The sequence below is a fragment of the Mus caroli genome, unplaced genomic scaffold (assembly GCF_978045245.1).
Source record: "Mus caroli unplaced genomic scaffold, Mus_caroli_1 scaffold_14, whole genome shotgun sequence".
Classification (NCBI taxonomy): Eukaryota; Metazoa; Chordata; class Mammalia; order Rodentia; family Muridae; genus Mus; species Mus caroli.
Window position 1 is genome coordinate 83,539,223 of NW_028227269.1, and position 19,366 is coordinate 83,558,588.

The 19,366-nt window shown below is 41.7% G+C and overlaps 1 protein-coding gene across 4 annotated transcripts in view; it reads left to right on the forward strand.

The window, feature by feature from the left end:
• The first annotated feature begins 367 nt into the window (after window positions 1-367).
• The window catches only part of Ylpm1 (YLP motif containing 1), a 76,282-nt gene continuing 57,283 nt past the window's right edge, over window positions 368-19,366 (forward strand). For all 4 annotated transcript variants that reach the window (XR_015045244.1, XM_021178800.2, XM_029484466.2 and 1 more), the window contains exons 1-3: window positions 368-1,375; window positions 17,880-18,116; window positions 18,896-19,105. Coding sequence is in view for 3 of the 4 variants with exons in the window: in XM_021178800.2 (XP_021034459.1) it covers window positions 509-1,375; window positions 17,880-18,116; window positions 18,896-19,105 (1,314 nt within the window). In the remaining variant the exon portion in view is untranslated. The remainder of the gene's footprint in view (window positions 1,376-17,879; window positions 18,117-18,895; window positions 19,106-19,366) is intronic.

Consider the following 19,366-nt stretch of genomic DNA (forward strand, 5'->3'; position numbering starts at 1 on the left):
AGATAGGATTCTGCAGTTTTCTTCATATAATGTCTAGATTTTTCTTAGTAGAGTTATTACTTGTTTTATGTTCTTGTTGCTACTGTGAATGGACCCCCCCCCCCCCCCCATTCAAAACTAAATCCATAGGGCGTTAGGATCTCTATCACTCCTTTCGGCTGTGAGACTCGATGGTTTTCTTGGTTCTATGACAACATTCTATTACCGCCTACATTTTCCGAACCTGAAGGAAGGCGGCAACAGCGAGTACCTGCGCCAAGGTCCCCTCTATCTGGCCTTTGTTCTCCGCTCGATGGTACTGCGCATGCGTAGTTGCCTCAGCACGGTCCCCGCCTTCCCGACCGCGGGCCCAGCTCCGTAGCGCCGGCGCACTGGCGCGCTCCGTTCACACGCTCCGCGGCCTGTAAGGCACCGCGAGTTCCGGCTGTCGCCGTCACCGCCGCGGCTCCTGGAGGTCGGTTGCGACGAGTAACGGCGCCGGGACGAGCCCCGCGCCTTCGTTTCCGATATGTATCCGAATTGGGGCCGGTATGGCGGGAGCAGCCACTATCCGCCGCCGCCAGTGCCGCCGCCGCCACCACCGGTGGCGCTTCCCGAGGCCTCGCCGGGGCCCGGGTACTCCAGTTCGACGGCTCCCGCGGCCCCTTCCTCTTCAGGCTTCATGAGCTTCCGAGAGCAACACTTGGCGCAGCTCCAGCAGCTGCAGCAGATGCACCAGAAGCAAATGCAGTGCGTGCTCCAACCCCACCATCTTCCTCCGCCCCCGCTGCCGCCCCCGCCGGTGATGCCCGGGGGCGGCTACGGAGACTGGCAGCCGCCTCCGCCACCGATGCCCCCGCCACCTGGACCAGCCCTCAGTTATCAGAAGCAGCAGCAGTACAAACACCAGATGATCCACCACCAACGAGATGGGCCTCCGGGTTTGGTTCCAATGGAGCTGGAGTCCCCTCCTGAATCTCCCCCTGTACCTCCAGGATCCTACATGCCCCCATCCCAGTCGTACATGCCTCCACCTCAGCCACCACCCTCGTACTATCCCCCTTCCTCCGCTCAGCCCTACCTGCCACCTGCTCAGCCGTCCCCTTCACAGTCTCCACCTTCCCAGTCCTACCTGGCGCCCACTCCTTCTTATTCTTCCTCTTCCTCCTCACAATCATATTTGAGCCATTCCCAGCCCTACTTACCCCCTTCTCAGGCATCTCCTTCCCGCTCCTCCCAGGGCCCTTCTAAACCCCAGCTACCACCACCACCGTCCATCCCTTCTGGGAATAAAACAGCTATCCAGCAAGAGCCTTTGGAGAGTGGGGCCAAGAACAAGACTGCTGAACAGAAGCAAGCTGCTCCTGAACCAGATCCCTCTACAATGACTCCACAGGTAAGCACTGTGTCACATCTTTCATTTAGGCTTTACGAGAGCAGGTCTTGGGCTTTAACCAGCTAATGCCTATCGTAATTCCAACAGCCAAGGACTAGCCCATTCATACTCCAAAGATCCCCTAAGAGTCAGCCCTGAAAGCCAGGTTTTAAATTGACCATAGATTACCAAAAGAAGAGTAAAGATAAGACTAGGCATTTGAAGTTGTAGTAGGTTGGCACTAGATTTATTTCTCAGATGTATGCCTTAGTTTTCTTTGACCAGCATTCAATATTTATTGTTGCACAGAGCTTTGTTTTAATTTTTTTTTTAAACTAAGATTTTCATGGGGAGGCAGTATAAAAGAAAATTCTTCAAGGACTGATGTTTAAATGCATGTAAATATCGACCAGTTAATTTCTTAGGTAGGACCAGCAAAATATGCAGGGGCCAGAGATAGCTGTCTGTTTCCAGAAGTGGGTTCTCAGTACATAAAAGATGGAAGTCTCATCATGACATCCTAACTGATGTTGTGAGTTCATGTGGACTCCATAGGCCTCTAGAGACTTGATCCTTGGAGAATCTGTTGGTATATTTCAGGAGTTGATTCAAACATTACCATCTCCTAAGGATAATTTTGCCGCATGATGAATTTGCTACATTTCATTATTATTACCATTTACTTGAAAATAATAGCCTTGGAATTTGGCTGAGGTTTTAAAAAGAAAGTTTTGTGATGGCTGCTCCTGTGAGAGCCATGCCTTTTGACAATCTGTTTTGAAGATGTTGCATTCCACAGAACAGTAAGAGGATGACAGGGTTGTATGAACATAGAAGTTGGGCATGGGAACCTGTGCTTCCATCCAGTATTTGGTCAACAGAAGCCAGAGGATGGGAGAGTTTGAAGCCAGCCTGGGCTACATAGTGAGACCCTGTATCAAAAATAAATAAGTAGGAATAGATCATCTATTGTGACTGTTTGACCTTATCTACCTTAAATTCACTAAGAATCTTATGATATTCAAGCTCGGGTAATGTATAAGATTCCAAAAGGTAATTGTATATTATTGTAATTCCGTGTTTAAGAGAAGCAGGGTCTGCACAGGAGACACTCATAGGACGGTAGAATAAGTGATTTTGCTGTCTTATACCAAAATTACATCAGCTTATGAGGATTATTTTCTCCAGTTGCCCAGTTCCTTCAAGCTAAACTATGACCTCAGTCTGACTTTTTTTTTTTTTTTTTTTTTTGGTTTTTCGAGACAGGGTTTTTCTGTGTAGCCCTGGCTGTCCTGGAACTCACTTTGTAGACCAGGGTGGCCTCAAACTCAGAAATCCGCCTGCCTCTGCCTCCCGAGTGCTGGGATTAAAGGCGTGCGCCACCATGCCCGGCTCAGTCTGACTTTTAACTGGGCATGGAGAGAAACATATGAGTTATATAGTTGACTTGTTGTTGTGCTTGGGATTGAACTTGGTGCCTTGGGTGTGCTAGTCAAGTGCTCTACCATTCAGCTACACCCTCAGCTTTGGCTTTTAAAAAGAAGAATGTGCATACCAGACTGTCTTAATACAAGTACTCACTAGGAACAAATACTGCTTTTGTTTTTCTGCCTCATCTGAAATGAACTTCCAGTGTTTTGAACATGTAGTGCTTTTGATTCTTGCTGAAAGATAGAAAGTAACAGAAGGGTGAAGCTTGAGGTCTGGGTGTACAGCAGATCAAGAAGAGCCTTGCCCATGGCTATAGAGCTCATTGGTTGAGTGCTTGCTTAGTATCCCCAAAGCCCTGGATTATATTCCTAGCACTGCATAAACTGGGCATCGTAATACAAACACCTGCAGTCCCTAGCACTGGTGGCAGAGGCAGGAGATCGGGAGTTCAAGGCCATCCAGATGGTACTGGAATTCAAAGCCAGCTGGGAATACAGAAGGAGGAAATGAAATGGGGCTTTGCATGCCCTTTATTCTTAACTTCATGGAGTTTATCCCAATGTCCTTAACTTCTCTCTCACCTTTAAATGGAATACTTTCAAAGCACATCTCAAAATTCAGTCTCCATGAGCCATACATGCAAATCACTCATGTGATTTGGTGATGTTTGTCTTCTTAATGCTCTGCAGCACCTAGGACAGTGCCTTGCAAGTTGTAGAACCACTATAAAGATTGGTTGTGTAAGATTCAAGAGTTATCATTCTTACACCTAAGGTAATTGCTTTACTAGATGATAAACATTGTATATCCTTCTGCATGTTTTCATTCATATTTTAGATTTGGAAAATGTTATTAAATTTATTATTATATATGATGGGAGTGTGGGCCTGCTGCACATGTACATGGCTCAGTGTGCATATGGAGGTCAGGAGACGGGAGGACAACTTCTGGGAGCTAGTTGGTGTTCAGGGTATTGTATTAAAAAAATGTATGGTGAAAGATTTAAGCATTAAGTAGAGAAAATATGAACATAATTTTAAATATTTTAAAGCAAATCTTACATCTTCTGTCCTTCACTCATGGTTTTTTTTTTTTTTTTATTAGATATTTTCTTCATTTACATTTCAAATGTTATCCCGAAAGTCCCCTATATGTTTTGGGTTTTTTCCCCCTTTTTTGTACTGGAATCAAGCCCCAAGGCCTTGTGCGTGCTAGTTAAGTAGTCTGCAAAGCTACATCCTCCTCTCCAGTGTTCTACATTCTTAATTAGGTTCTTAGTTGGTTTTCTTAAAAGCATTTTTTTCTATTACATTTTATCATTTGCTGTGTGTGAGTAGCAGGGGTGGGTGGGGTACAAGTATGCCACCGTGTGCATATGGAAGTCAGAGGACAGCCTGTGGTTGTCAGGCTCTCTCAGATGTCTTGGTCTTTGCAACAAGTACCTTAACTGCTGAGCCATCTCTAGAGCCTCAGTTACCTAGTTTTAAAAAGAAAGAAAAGAACGGGGGTGGGAGTGACCTTTCATGTCTTAAAAAATAAAACGCAGAGCCGGGTGTGGTGGCGCACACCTTTAATCCCAGCACTCGGGAGGCAGAGGCAGGCAGATTTCTAAGTTTGAGGCCAGCCTGGTATACAAAGTGAGTTCCAGGACAGCCAGAGCTGTACAGAGAAACCCCGTCTTGAAAAACCAAAAAAACAAAAACCAAAAAAAAAAAAACAAAAACAAAACAAACAAATCAAACCGCAGCCTCAGTATGTAGCACTGGCAGCTAGAACTTGCTATGTAAACTAAACTAGGCTGGTCTCCAGCTTACAGAGATCTGTCTGCCTCTGTTTACCTAAAAGGCATGCACCACCATGCTGAGTCAAGATCTTTTTTAGACTGAGTACATTATAAAGGCTTAAGTCTTTGTATTATCTAATGCTTAGTCTCCTTAGAGTTCCCTCTTGTCTCCTGTTATCAGAATTCAGAGGAATTCCTTATTAAATCCTCCAATTGTCTCAGTAATATTTTGTTGGTTTGTTCAAATTAAGATCCAACATGGGATAAATAGAAGATTTTTTTTTTTTTTTTTGAGACAGGGTTTCTCTGTGTAGCCCTGGCTGTCTTGGAACTCACTTTGTAGACCTGGCTGGCCTCGAACTCAGAAATCCACCTGCCTCTGCCTCCCAAGTGCTGGGATTAAAGGTGTGCGCCACCACCGCCCGGCGTAAATAGAAGATTTTTAATTGTGTAGGTTAGGGTTTCTGAGTCTGAGCACTGTAAACCTTTGGGACTTGTTACGGGATTTTTTTTCCCTATACATTGCAGGGTGGTTACTGATGTCTCTAACAATGGTGCCAGTAGTGCTCTCCCTGTTTTGAGAGCCAGAAATGTTTTTAGACATTGTGAGCTACAGCACCATAAGTTCTGGAGGGAAGAGAGAGCCACCGTCTTTGAGAACTCCTGATCTATATCTGTGTTTCTTGTTTCCTTTTTTTCCTCTACATTATGCCCTGAGTTGGATGAAAAATCTGTCATTCTTTCGAATATCAGACATTCTGACTCTGCTTCTATCTTGATAATTGTGCCATTTTATTTGTTGAGTCTTCTATTTTCTTTTTATAAATTAAAAATTAACTCCAAAGCACTAGACTGAAGATTAGTTGATGTTGACAAGTGTATAGAGTATAGGTGTTACATTATACAAGATCTTTATTTGCACCCATCGTGAGTGCCTGGTTGTCCCACAGTTCTGATGCTGAGCTTGATCAATGGATTTAGGTGGGGGCAGTCTGGTCCTCACTGTTGGCTTCTCTTGTCAGTCTTGTATCTTTCTAGTATTTCTCTAGTTACTGACTCATTGATGGTCTTTGTATGACTAAATCATTTCATTGGAATTTTCAGTAGTGTGATTGTAAATCCTTTCTGCAGTTTCTTCCTGACTTAGTGTATGGAATTATGAGAAAACTCACTTGTGAACTAGAGCTATTTGATTGGAAATACAGTTAGTACTGGAAAGATGGGACAAATACTTCACTATTTTCCATTTATTCTCTAGATACCTGAGTAAAATATTGATAACTTAATGGGATATTCTTTCTAAAGAGTTAGTTTAGAGTTAGTTTTTCTGTTTAAGTGTATAGTAGTCTTCTCAGTGAGTTGTGGTTTTATTTCTTTCATTCTCCAAATAACCCATGTAAAAGGTTGACATTGAGTGTAGTGCTCAGAAGTGTCCTTTAGGATGAAGCACTGTGCTCAGTGCTGTACATACGATGGTGAGCAGCATAGCTGTGGTTCTTGGTCTCAGTGACTTTTTATTTTAATGAGGAGAAATACAGGATGCCATGGGATTGGAAAATATGAAATATTACTAGAATATAAGAAACTAGAAAAGGTAGGTTTAAAAAGTTTTATTATTGTTTATCTTGGCTTTTTGAGACAGTGACTCTAGTAGCCCAGTTTGGTATTAAACTTGGTGAGTAGCTAAGGCTGACCCTGAACTCCAGGTCCTTGTGTTTTCTCTTCCTGAGAACTGGAATTACAGACAAGTACTCACGCACACACACACGCACACTGTTGTTCACAATTCTTTGTACACATTGGAAGTGAAAAACAGATAGATACCTTTTAAATGAATGACTATTGTTAGGAGCTGTATCCTAATTGAAGAAGCCACCTTTATAAAATAATATTTAGCTGGCTTGGTGGCATACCCTTATCCCAACAATCAGGAGTCCGGGACTATATAGAGCGGTTGAGGCCAGCTTGGGCTACATGAGACCCTGTCTCAAAAAAAAAAAAAAATAAATAAATAAAATAAAATAAAAAAAAAAAAAACAGAAAAGGAAAACCGTGTGTGTGTTTGAGAGAGAGAGACCAAAAACAAGTTCAAGAAGGGTCTCTGACAGCACAGGTTCTAAATAATAGGTATGTATGTAATAGAGAAAGCTTTAAAGACTATTTCCAAGACTGTATTTAGCCATTGAGGGATTTTAAGAAGGCAAATGTGATACCCTGATTGCTTTAGTGGTGCGCAGACATGTTAGGCTGTACTACTGCGCTGCTCCTCACAGCCTAGATGGGCATTTAGATTTTTTTTTTATTTATACTTTATGCGTATGAGTGTTTTACCTGCATGTAAATCTGTTTGCTACCTGTATGCTAATCACTTGTGGAGCTAAGAGGGTGTTAGATCTGCTGTAACCTGGAGTTACAGATGTTTTTGAGCCATCATGTGGGTGCTGGGAACCAAAAACCTGGGTCTGATGCAAAAGCAGCCAGTGCGTTTTGTTTTGTTTTGTTTTGTTTTGTTTTGTTTTGTTTTGTTTTTGAGACAGGGTTTCTCTGTATAGCCCTGGCTGTCCTAAAACTCACTCTGTAGACCAGGCTGGCCTGGAACTCAGAAATCCCCATGCCTCTGCCTCCCAAGTGCTGGGACTAAAGGCGTGCGCTACCACTGTCTGGCAGAGCCAGTGCTCTTAACCACTGTTATCACTCTAGCTCTGACAGTTAGAAAGATTGATTTTTATTTTATGCGTACCATATGTATACACTGCCTATAGAGGCCAGAAGTGGGTGTCAGAATCTTCGGAACTGGAGTTATCCACAGTTGTTAGCTATTATGTGAGTGCTGGGAACCAAACCTAGGTCCTCTCTAAGTATAGCAGGTCCTCTTAACTTTCTTCAGCCCCTGGATTGGCATTTTTGAAAGCTTGCCCTGCTTTTGGTGTGGAGAGTGAAATTAAAAAGCAAAAGAATGATTTAGGATAAATACTTGTTAGTAATTTAGGCAAGAAAACTGGGGTTTGGGCATGGATGGTATTAGTGGAGATGTAAAGAGGTAGAAAGACAGAAGAGATGTCTCCTGCTAGAATCCATCCAGTTGGATAGTCATGGCAAGGGAGGCATCAAGGATTGGTGGGCTTGGGGGTGGGCTCCTGGGTTATTAATAATACCACTTAATAAAATAGAAAACCTAGAGGACGAGAAGGAAGAAAAGGCTTAGGGATGCTGTGGAAAATAGGAGTTAAGCTTTATGTATACTTAGCTTGAGATCCTTGGGCATAAATTCCAAATGGAGCTGTCCATGTAGAAGTTAGATTCAGACATAGAGTCTAGAAGCAAGATCTGGTGAATCGTCAGTATAAAACATACATATACAATATATTCTAAGACATATTAATAGATAAGCTCTTCGGGGGGAGGTGTATGAGATAAGAATGGAGGCTACAAGACCTGTGGCTAGCCTCAGAATCACCAGTCCAAATAACCAGTGGAGGAAAGGACAACATTAGAAGGATGGAAAATGAAAGCAGAGCAGGGCTACAGATTGTGAAGGGAAGATACTTCTGGAGCAAGGAGTAGCCAGCTGTGTCAAGTACTGCTAATCGGTCAAGCAAGATAAGGATTCTGAGTTATCTTTCCCTCTTACTGACATAGAGATTATTGTTGACCTTGGCAGGAGCAGTTCATAGTGACTGAAGCCATATTGCATTGATTTGAGGAGTGATGCAAGGTGAGGATGGGGATGGTGAGTATAGAGTATGCTTTTAAGAAGTTTTTAACTGAAAGGGAGCAAGAGAGAATGAGGGCAGGAACTGGAGAAAGAGGAAGTAAAGGAACATTATTTTTAAAAATGGAAACTAAATATACCTGGTGACCTTAGTTCTTAAAGGAGAATGTGAATCTTAATGATATTAAAAGTAGTCATTTTAAACCAATTTCAAAAGTAGATGTTTGATTGATAAGGCAGGTTTTCTTCCATCATTTAAGATCTACAAAGAATACAGACATTATTACAGGTGTTGGTAATAACCTAGACAGGGATGGTAACTTTGCAATATTCATCTCTAAAATAGTGCACACAGACACACTTTATAACATTCCCTTTCTTGCAAAATCATGTAGTCCTTGGTTTTAGGTAGTTAGTGCTGCCTGAATAAATTAGCATCTTTATGGGTAACAATATTTGTGGCAAATAGTTCTAGAGTTCTCAATGTCTCAGACCCCTTTATTCAGTTTCTCTGTGTTGAATGGTGGTAGTGGCGGCAACAGAGTGTGTGCACTTGTGTGCACATTCTGTGGAGGCTAGAGGTTGATGTTGGATATCTTCTTCAGTTGTTCTCCACCATATAAATATAGACTCGGGATCTCTTACTGATCCAGAACTCTGATTTGGCTAGTCTAGCTAGCTAGCTTGTTCTTTTTTTCCCCAAGTGTGGGATTACAGGCAAAACATCATGCCCATACACATTTACACGGGAGCTGGGAATCAAACCCAGGTCTTTGTGTTTTCACGGCAAGTTCTTGACCTGTTGAACCATCTCTCTGGCTCCCAGTCGGTCTCTTAAAGTAACGTATGCTACCCTTTCCTCTTTTTATAAACCAACATCCCATAAGACATGAAATTATCTTATATTCTGGGGTGTTCAGAAGAACTGGCTCCCAGTCTATTGTTAACCAGTCCAAACTTGACTTTACCTCGAGGTCACTGAGGACATTTCTGATGGCATCCTTGTTCATTGTTGAGCTTCGGAAACATACTGAAGCCTAAGACTGAAGTAGTTGTGTTTCTCACTTACGGGGTTTATAATAACAGAAAGTGACAAAAACATACTCTCACTGAATCAACAGCTACTTAAACCCTAACAGAGCTTACATACTGCATTTGATCTAAGATAAAGATGAAGAGATAAGAAGAGGTTGGTGTTTAGATTCAAGAATCTAGACCTGTGTCATAGGCAGATGGCTTAGTAGATAAAACATGAGGGTCAGATCTGTGTGAAAGCCAGTGTGGTAGACACCAATAATCCCAACAGATACCGAGGAGGTAGAAACACGAAGATCCCCAGGGTTTACCAGACACTCAACCAGACAAGGCTTAGCAGAATTGGCTTGCTTCAGGTTCAGTGAGAGACTGTTCTTTTTTTTTTTTTTTTTAAAGTTTATGTATTTATTTTATGTATATGAGTACACCATTGCTCTCTTCAGACATACAAGAAGAGGGCATCAGATCCCATTACAGATGATTGTGAACCACCATGTGGTTGTGGGATTTGAACTCAAGACCTCTGGAAGAGCAGTCAGTGCTCTTAACCGCCAAGCCATCTCTTCAGCTCTAGAGATTCTGTTTTGTTTTTTTGTTTTTTAAATGAAGTGGAGAAAAATTGAGTAAGATATTTAATAACTTCTGGGTGTCATACACAGTACATACATCTTCATCTATATCTGTTCATCTGTGTAGCCATTATCTTTTAACTTGTGAAAGAGCTGATGTCTTTGTTGTTTAGTGATGCTTTAAGCAACTGAAACAGCTACACATGGCAGCCCTGGCTCCAATGCCAGTATTGGCAGACAAGCAAGTGTTTGAGGCCAATTTCTCACCAATAAAAATGAAGCCTTGGTTTCACTTGCTTTGCTTTTTCATATCTTTGTTCTTTTTTGGGGGGGGGGGTTGTTTGTTTGTTTTGTTTTGTTTTGTTTTTTGTTTTTCGAGACAGGGTTTCTCTGTATAGCCCTGGCTGTCCTGGACCAGGCTGGCCTCGAACTCAGAAATCCACCTGCCTCTGCTGGGATTAAAGGCATGCGCCACCACAGCCGGCTTTGTTCCTTTAAAAAATATTATTTTATGTATATGAGTGTTTTTGCTGTATGTATATCTGAACCATGGGCATGCCTGATGCTCATAGAGGACAGAAGTGGGTATCAAATCCCTTGGAACTGGATTATAGGTGGTTGTGAGCCACCATGTGGGTACTGGGAACTTAATCCAGGTTCTCTGGAAGAGAAGCTGTCACTCTTAATCACTCAGTAATATCCCTAGCCCTTAACCCCAACATGTACCCCATTTGAGGCAAATTCTCCATGTAGACCTGGTTAGCCTTTAACTGGCTTTTTTTTTTTTTTTTTTTTTTTTTGGTTTTTCGAGACAGGGTTTCTCTGTGTAGCCTTGGCTGTCCTGGAACTCACTTTGTAGACCAGGCTGGCCTCGAACTCAGAAATCCGCTTGCCTCTGCCTCCCGAGTGCTGGGATTAAAGGCGTGCGCCACCACGCCCGGCTTAACTGGCTATTAAGCTTAGAATGATGACTTTGAACTTATGGCCTTTTAAAAAATTGTGTGGGTGTGTCTTGTGTGTCTGTCTGTCTGGATATGGGCACATGTGCTGTGGTTCATGTGGAAGGTGAAAGACAATGTTCTAGATTCAGTTCTCTCCTTCGTTTATATGTAGGTTCCTGGACTCACTAGGCTTTTGCTCAGCAAGCACCTTTACCCTATTTGCTGTCTTATAACCTTGAACTTTACTTTCTTCTGCCTCTGCTTCCTGAGTGCCAAAATCCTAGGCATGTGATACCTTGCTTGGTTTTATTTCATGCTGGGAAAAGAACTCAGGAATTAGTGCATGCTTGGCAAGCAGATACTCTATCAACTGATAAGCTGCATTATCAGACCCTGACTTAGTTTTTTAAGGTGAATGATGTATCTATTGATATTTTCAATATATTCTTTGGTTTTTCAAGCCAGGGTTTCTCTGTATAGCCTTGGCTATCCTGGAACTCACTCTGTAGACCTATCTGACTTCAAACTCAGAGATTAGACTGCCTCTGCCCCCATGTGCTACCACTGTCTTGCTTACTATTTTGTTTTTTTTGTTTTTTTTTTTTAATATTTTTATTACATATTTTCCTCAATTACATTTCCAATGCTATCCCAAAAGTCCCCCATAGCGCCCCCCACTTCCCTACCCACCCATTCCCATTCTTTTGGCCCTGGCATTCCCCTATATTGGGGCATATAAAGTTTGCAAGTCCAATGGGCCTCTCTTTCCATTGATGGCCGACTAGGCCATCTTTCGATACATATGCAGCTAGAGACAAGAGCTCCGGGGTTCTGGTTAGTACATCATGTTGTTCCAACAATAGGGTTGCAGATCCCTTTAGCTCCTTGGGTACTTTCTCTAGCTTCTCCATTGGGAGCCCTGTGATACATCCAATAGCTGACTGTGAACATCCACTCCTGTGTTTGCTAGGCCCCGGCATCGTCTCACAAGAGACAGCTATATTTGGGTCCTTTCAGCAAAATCTTGCTAGTGTATGCAATGGTGTCAGCGTTTAGAAGCTGATTATGGGATGGATCCCTGGATACGGCAGTCTCTAAATGGTCCATCCTTTCATCACAGCTACGAACTTTGTCTCTGTAACTCCTTCCCTGGGTGTTTTGTTCCCAATTCTAAGAAGGTGCACAGTGTCCACACTTTGGTCTTCATTCTTCTTGAGTTTCATGCGTTTAGCAAATTGTATCTTATATCTTGGGTATCCTAAGTTTTGGGCTAATATCCACTTATCAGTGAATACATATTGTGTGAGTTCTTTTGTGATTGTGTTATTTCACTCAAGATGATGCCCTCCAGGTCCATCCATTTGGCTAGGAATTTCATAAATTCATTCTTTTTAATAGCTGAGTAGTACTCCATTGTGTAAATGTACCATAATTTCTGTATCCATTTCTCTGTTGAGGGACATCTGGCTTCTGGCTATTATAAATAGGGCTGCTATGAACATAGTGGAGCATGTGTCCTTTTTACCGGTTGGGACATCTTCTGGATATATGCCCAGGAGAGGTATTGCTGGATCCTCCGGTAGTACTATGTCCAATTTTCTGAGGAACCGCCAGACTGATTTCCAGAGTGGTTGTACAAGCTTGCAATCCCACCAACAATGGAGGAGTGTTCCTCTTTCTCCACATCCTCGCCAGCATCTGCTGTCACCTGAATTTTTGATCTTAGCCATTCTGACTGGTGTGAGGTGGAATCTCAGGGTTGTTTTGATTTGCATTTCCCTGATGACTAAGGATGTTGAACATTTTTTCAGGTGTTTCTCTGCCATTCGGTATTCCTCAGGTGAGAATTCTTTGTTCAGTTCTGAGCCCCATTTTTTAATGGGCTTACTATTTTGTTAAAGTAGTAAAGGAAGTTGGATTCTTTTTTTCTTTTGTTTTTCTGAGATGGGGATTCTTATAGCTGAGTCTGATAATGAACTTACTGTGTAGTGAAGGTGACCTTCATCCTAATCCTTTTGCTTCTACCAAGTGCATATGGTGCCATGCCTGGCTGAAAAAAATGTTTTAATATTTCATTATTGCTGACTTTTAATTTCTTTTATTTTTTATTATTACTATGGTTTTTTTTTTTTTTTAGTAGTAGTACTATTTTTTTGAGACAGGGTTTCACTAATGTAGCTTTGACTGACCTCGAGTAGGGTATATAGACCAGAATGGTCTGGAACTCAGAGATATACCTGTCCCTGTTTCCCAAACTCCAGGGTTAAAGATGTGTGCCACCACACACTTTTTTTTAATTTGAGTAGTAAAAGTAATATTGTTCTGGGAACTGATGATTATATGTATGATAATAAGAGCCAAAACACAATTAGTAAGATAAAATTTATTCTTGCCAATAAATTAGAAAGGTTTTAGGTCAAAATAAGTGGCTTTTGGTGGTCAGTATCACTTATTGATATCCTGTTATGTGATTTAGCACTTTCCTAAAGTTACAAGACTAGATCACAATAGCAGAGGATGAGCTGTGGCATGGTGGCCGCACCTTCAATCCCAGTAAGTCATTATAGCAGAGGCAAGCTACATAGTTGCACCCTATCTCAAAAATGTCTTTAATCAAAGAAAATTACACTGTGTAAGTGAACAAATAACAAATCAGTCTAGTTGGGAAAAATGTATCTATTAAGTATATTTTATACATCTCTTTGCACACAGAAAATTAGGAAAGATTATAAAATAAAATATTAACAATGTAGGAACTGTTCACCCAAGATCAAAATTGGGCTAGAAAGTGTGGCCAGGTGTGGTGGCGCACACCTTTAGTCCTAGCACTGTGAAGCAGGAGCAGGTGAGTCTCTGTCTGAGTTTGAGGCCAGGCTGTTCTATAGAGCTAGTTTCAGGACAGCCTGGGCTATGTAGAGACCCTGCCTCAAAAAGCCAAAAATAAAATAGTTAAAAAGTGAGCATGTAAAATTAACCCTTTTGACACAGAGACCAAAAGTTTATTATCAAAAGAAAAAAAAAAATCAGCAGAATGTGGTAGTGTACACCTTAATCTCAGTACTCAGTAATAATCAGAGATAGGTAGATCTTTGAGTTCAAAGCTAACCAGGTCTACACAGGAAGTTGCAGGACAGCCAGGGTTACATAGTGAGTTCCTATCTGAAAACAACTAATTGGGAGTGGGACATTCTGATTCAATCTAGACTAACAAGGTTCAAAATTATAACAATAAATAAATCGTTTTAAATAGAGTTTTGTAAATTAAAATTATATCTTGAGTTTTAGAAAGAACAAAGAATAACATGTAGAGTGAGGGTTTTTTTTTCCTCCTTTGTGATAGGAGTCTGTGTATCACCAACTGGCCTAGAACTTGATATGTAGACCTCACTCCCCTCAGACTCACAAATTCTTATACCTCTGAATCAGAAATGCTGGAGTTAAAGGCATATTCTTGCGTATACACCACACCCTGCTAGGTTGGGTTTCAATCCTGTGTGATACAAATATTTTTAAAATTTATTTTATTTATGTATTTAATTAGTTTTTGGTTTTTCAAGACAGGGTTTCTCATTTTAACTCACTTTGTAGACCACTTGCCTCTGCCTTCCTGGTGTTGGGATTAAAGGTGTGCAATACCACACATGACCTTTGTTGTAAAGAAAATTCAGATGAATCTAAGCTTCTAATCATATCTTCCTCAACATATAACATGTTTCCCCTCTAAAACCACTTTATTTTTTAGATATTGTTAATTCATTAGTATTTAGCTCTTGGTAGACAGTAATGCTTTCTTCTTTTTTTTTTTTTTAAAGATTTTTTTTTTTTTTTGGTTTTTCGAGACAGAGTTTCTCTGTATAGCCCTGGCTGTCCTGGAACTCACTTTGTAGACCAGGCTGGCCTCAAACTCAGAAATCCACCTGCCTCTGCCTCCCGAGTGCTGGATCAAAGGTGTGCGCCACCACGCCCTGCGACAGTAATGCTTTCTTGAATGAAGTTTATGGAACATATATTTTCTTGTAAGGGCAATCACAGCCTGCTTAGGGATACTCGACAGCATTAAGCATTATTACTGGGCAGCCTTGTACTTTTGTTTATTTACTTTTTGTTTGTTGATTTTTGAGACAGGTTCTCACTGTAGACCAGACTGGACTGGTCTGCCTGCCAACATTCCTGAGTGATTGGTGTGTGTGTGTGTGTGTGTGTGTGATGACATTTTAAATAACTAGCAAAAAATTGTTGGATTTTGTGGCAGTAACTGCACTATGAAATGACAGTGTGGCCAGAAGGCTACACCACCTTGTTGTACCTCAGCTGGGAGTACACCTAATGGGCTGCTCAGAACTTTCACTGTTCTTCATCTGTTTATAAAATGACTGGAAAAGCTTAGCAAGTCCTGTTAGTGGAGTTGGAATTTTAGCAGATGAGCAAATTCACATATATAGTGTCTACGAATAAGGAGAAATAATGAGAATTGATTTTTTTTTTTTTCTGTTTCTGTGTGTATGTGCATGGATGCAAAGGCACTTGGAGGCAAAGGGTTGGTTGATACTGGGATGTCTATCTTCAGTTTCTTTTTCTTTCCTTTTTTTTTTTTATTTTTATTTTTATTTTTTTTTTGGTACAGGGTCTCACTGCACGTCAAGTAGGGAATTTTAGTTAGACTGATTTGCCAGTGAGCTTCCAGGGATCCTCCTGTTGTAGGACATTTGATCACACTGTGAACCCGGAGAGTGTGTTATTTACTGGAAAAACCTGTTTTTAGTTGTGTGTCTCTGCCTTTGCACATGTCTTTAATCCAAGAGTTTTCTGCTTGAATATTGTAAACAGATCAACAGATCAAGCAACCAGGTGACAGGAAGTGAACATAGGGAAAAAACCATAGAGAGTAAGAGTCAGAGATGCAAAGGAAATAGAAGCGAGGGGCACTCGGTTTGAACTGGGTCAGCTAAGGAGGGTCAGCTTGTTCTGCCTCTCTGAGCTGGCAGGCTTTCACCCTAGCATCTGGCTCCTAAGTCTTCATTGGTAAAATAAAACGAGTGAGATTTTGTTTAAAGAATAGTATCCTTCTGACTCTGCCTTCTGGCATTTAGGCTGCAGACCGGCACTGCAGTGCCTGTCTCTTTTGTGGGTTCTGGAAATGGAAGCTCAGGTCCTCATTTTGCATAGTAAACATTTCATCCTTAACTACCTTCGTAGTTTGGTTGTGTTTAGTTTGACAGACTGGTCTCATACTCAGATCAATCTGACACACACCCTCTTATAAGTCTTTAAGGTTTATGCTCCCACACCCACCCCTCAGAAACGTAAATTTACTTATTTAATTTGGCATGTGTCAGTGATTTATCTGTATGTATGTATGTATACTACATGCATGCCTGGTATCAAAGGAGGTAAGAATAGGGCATTGGATTCCCTGGAGCTGGAGTTAAAGATGGTTGTGAGCCACCATGTGGGTACTAGGAACTGAACCCAGTTCTCTTACTGCTGAATCATTATTTTTCAAGTCCCCAGAAACTTTTTTGGTTTTGTTTGTTGTTTTTTTATCTGTTTTTTGGTTTTGTTTTTTGTTTGTTTGTTTGGGTTTTTTTTGAGGCAGAGTTTCTCTGTATAATAACCCTGGATATCCTGGAATTCATTTTGTAGACCAGGCTACCATGTGTGTCATCACGCCTGGCTCAGAAACATTTTTTTTGTTTGTTTGATTTTGTTTATTTGAGACAGGGTTTCACTGTATAGCCCTGGATGTCCTGGAACTCACTCTGTAGACCAGGCTGACCTTGAACTCAGAAATCCACCTGCCTCTGCCTCCTGAGTGCTGGGATTAAAGGCGTGCGCCACTACACCCGGTCAGAAACATTTTTTAAAAAGTGTTATGGAGCTGGAGAGATGGTTCAGTGGTAAGAGCACTGACTGTTCTTCCAGAGGTCCTGAGCTCAGTTCCCAGCAACCACATGGTGGCTCACAACCATCTGTAATGGGATCCAGTGATGCCCTCTTCTGGTGTGTCTGAAGACAGCTATAGTGTGTGTGTGTGTGTGTGTGTATTTTTTTTTAAGCTGTTATGTTAGCTGGGTGTAATAACAGGCTTATAATTGCAGCTGCTCAGGAGACTGAAGCTTCTGGAGCTACAGACAAAGTTCAAAGCCAATCTGGACAATATATTGGGATTCTGTCTAAAAGACTAAGAGGAGATCTGTCTCTGTAGCTTGGTAGTGAAAAACTTGCCTGCACTACACAAAACCATCAGCTCAATACTTAGCACTGTCTTAGTTAGGGTTTTACTGCTATGAACAGATACCATGGCCAAGGCAACTCTTTTTTGTTTGTTTTTGTTTTTCGAGACAGGGTTTCTCTGTGTAGCCCTGGCTGTCCTAGAACTCACTCTGTAGACCAGGCTAGCCTCGAATTCAGAGGTTCAGTCCATTATCATCAAAGCAGGAATGTGGTAGCATCCAGGCAGGCATGGTGCAGGAAATGCTGAGAGTTCTACATCTTTATCTGAAGGTTGCTAGCAGAATACTGGCTCCCAGGCAGCTAGGATGAGGGTCTTAAAGGCCACACCTATTCCGATAAGGCCACACCTCCCAACAGTGCTACTCCTTGGGCCAAGCATATACAAATCATCACAAACACTGAAGGGAAAAAACCAGAAATATGCTCAATTATGATATATGGTTTAATTTAAATTTATAAATTTGAGAAAACTTAAAACCTCTGTCTTGCTAACTTATCTTTCTCTGTCCAGCTTTGTTTTTTTCTTTCATTAGATACATGGATATATATAAATGTGACTCTGTCAGCACCAGCTGCAGAGATATGTGATTATTAATTAACATTCTTAAAAATGAGTCAAAGAAATGGGTCAGCAAGGAAGGCGTTTATTGTCATGCCTGATGACCTGAGTTGTGTCCCTTGAAGCTCACATGGCAGGAGAGAACCATCTCCTGAAAGCTGTACCTGGCCTCCCCTCCGCACACTGCCATGGTTTCGCCTATAAACACACTTACATACGGAATAAATAAAATAAAATTCTTAAAAATGTTTTGTATTGTAGGAGCAACAACAATATTGGTATCGACAGCATCTACTTAGTTTGCAGCAGAGGACAAAGGTGCATTTGCCGGGACATAAAAAGGGTCTTGTCACAGCAAAGGATGTACCAGAACCCATCAAAGAAGAAGCTCCGGGGCCACCTGCCAGTCAGGTAGCAGAACCTCTTGCAGCTGAGAAGCCCCCATTGCCACCTCCCAGTGAAGAAGCACCACCTCCGCTCTCACCTGAGGAACCCCAGGTAATCATTTTGCGTTTATTCAGTCATGTAAGTTTTGTAAACACTTGTGTCAAGAATGGATGTATATTTTCATGTGCTCAGGTACCTGGAAAATTCTACTTTTGAAGTACCAAGATGTCAGTTTATCAGGTTTAGCAAAGGAATTATGTGAAGGTTGACTGAAAATGAAGCAATAAGATACTCTTGTCTCAGCACAAAAGAGAAATGTTCATGCGGGTTCATGACCACAGTACAGAGAAGTCATTTATCCTTAGCTTTTATGGTCAGTTGCCCAAACACTGCGACTCTGGACAGATTAGCTAATCATTCTCTACTAGTGTACTCATCTGAAGAATGGACATAGTCATTTATAATAGCTGTCTTACAGTGTTGAAGCATTACAAATGACCATCTTTGTCACATTGAGCTTGTTGACTGAAGCTTGGAAACTCCCCCATTCTCACAGCTTTGCTGAACTATATATCGTAGACCACTAGTGAACAGTGACAGGGAGAGAGAGGGCAGGAGAAGGAAGGCATGGAGGTTCTCTACTGCTCATTGGGTTGAAAGTACTACTAGACTTGTAGATTTACTTCCTGCTGGGGAAATGATTATCCTATCTAGTGAAGATGGTGGTTCTTAAACCCCTGTCCTACCATCCACAATAACTATGTAGAGGGGGATTTGTGTTTTGTCTAAATATAGGAGAACAGTTCTCAGCCTGAGTTTAAGGGATTCTAGACCCAATTGATTTGGTTGCTGTTTTATGACTTAGAAAAGTTTGTGTTTCTCTTATTTAGTCAGAAGACTCAGAAGACTCAGAAGAGGATTCTAGATTTAAACAGTTGAAGGCTATAGCAGCACATTGGCAGGCTGCAGCAGCACATTGGCAACAGCAGCAGCAGCAGCGAGTCGGCTTCCAGTATCAAGGAATAATGCAGAGGCACACACAGTTACAGCAGATCCTGCAGCAGTACCAGCAAGTTATCCAGCACTCACCACACATACAGGTAAGTGTTTCCAAAATAAGTAAGCAGGAAGTATTCCCAAGATGCATAAAGGATTTTTCGCTCCTAAAAGACATGTGAGTATGAACAACTAGCGATAAAGAAGTATTGACGGTGGGGGCTGGAGAGATGGCTCAGCGGTTAAGAGCATTGACTGCTCTTCCAGAGGTCCTAAGTTCAATTCCCAGCAACCACATGGTGGCTCACAACCATCTGTAATGGGATCCGATGCCCTCTTCTGGTGTGTCTGAAGACAGTGTACTC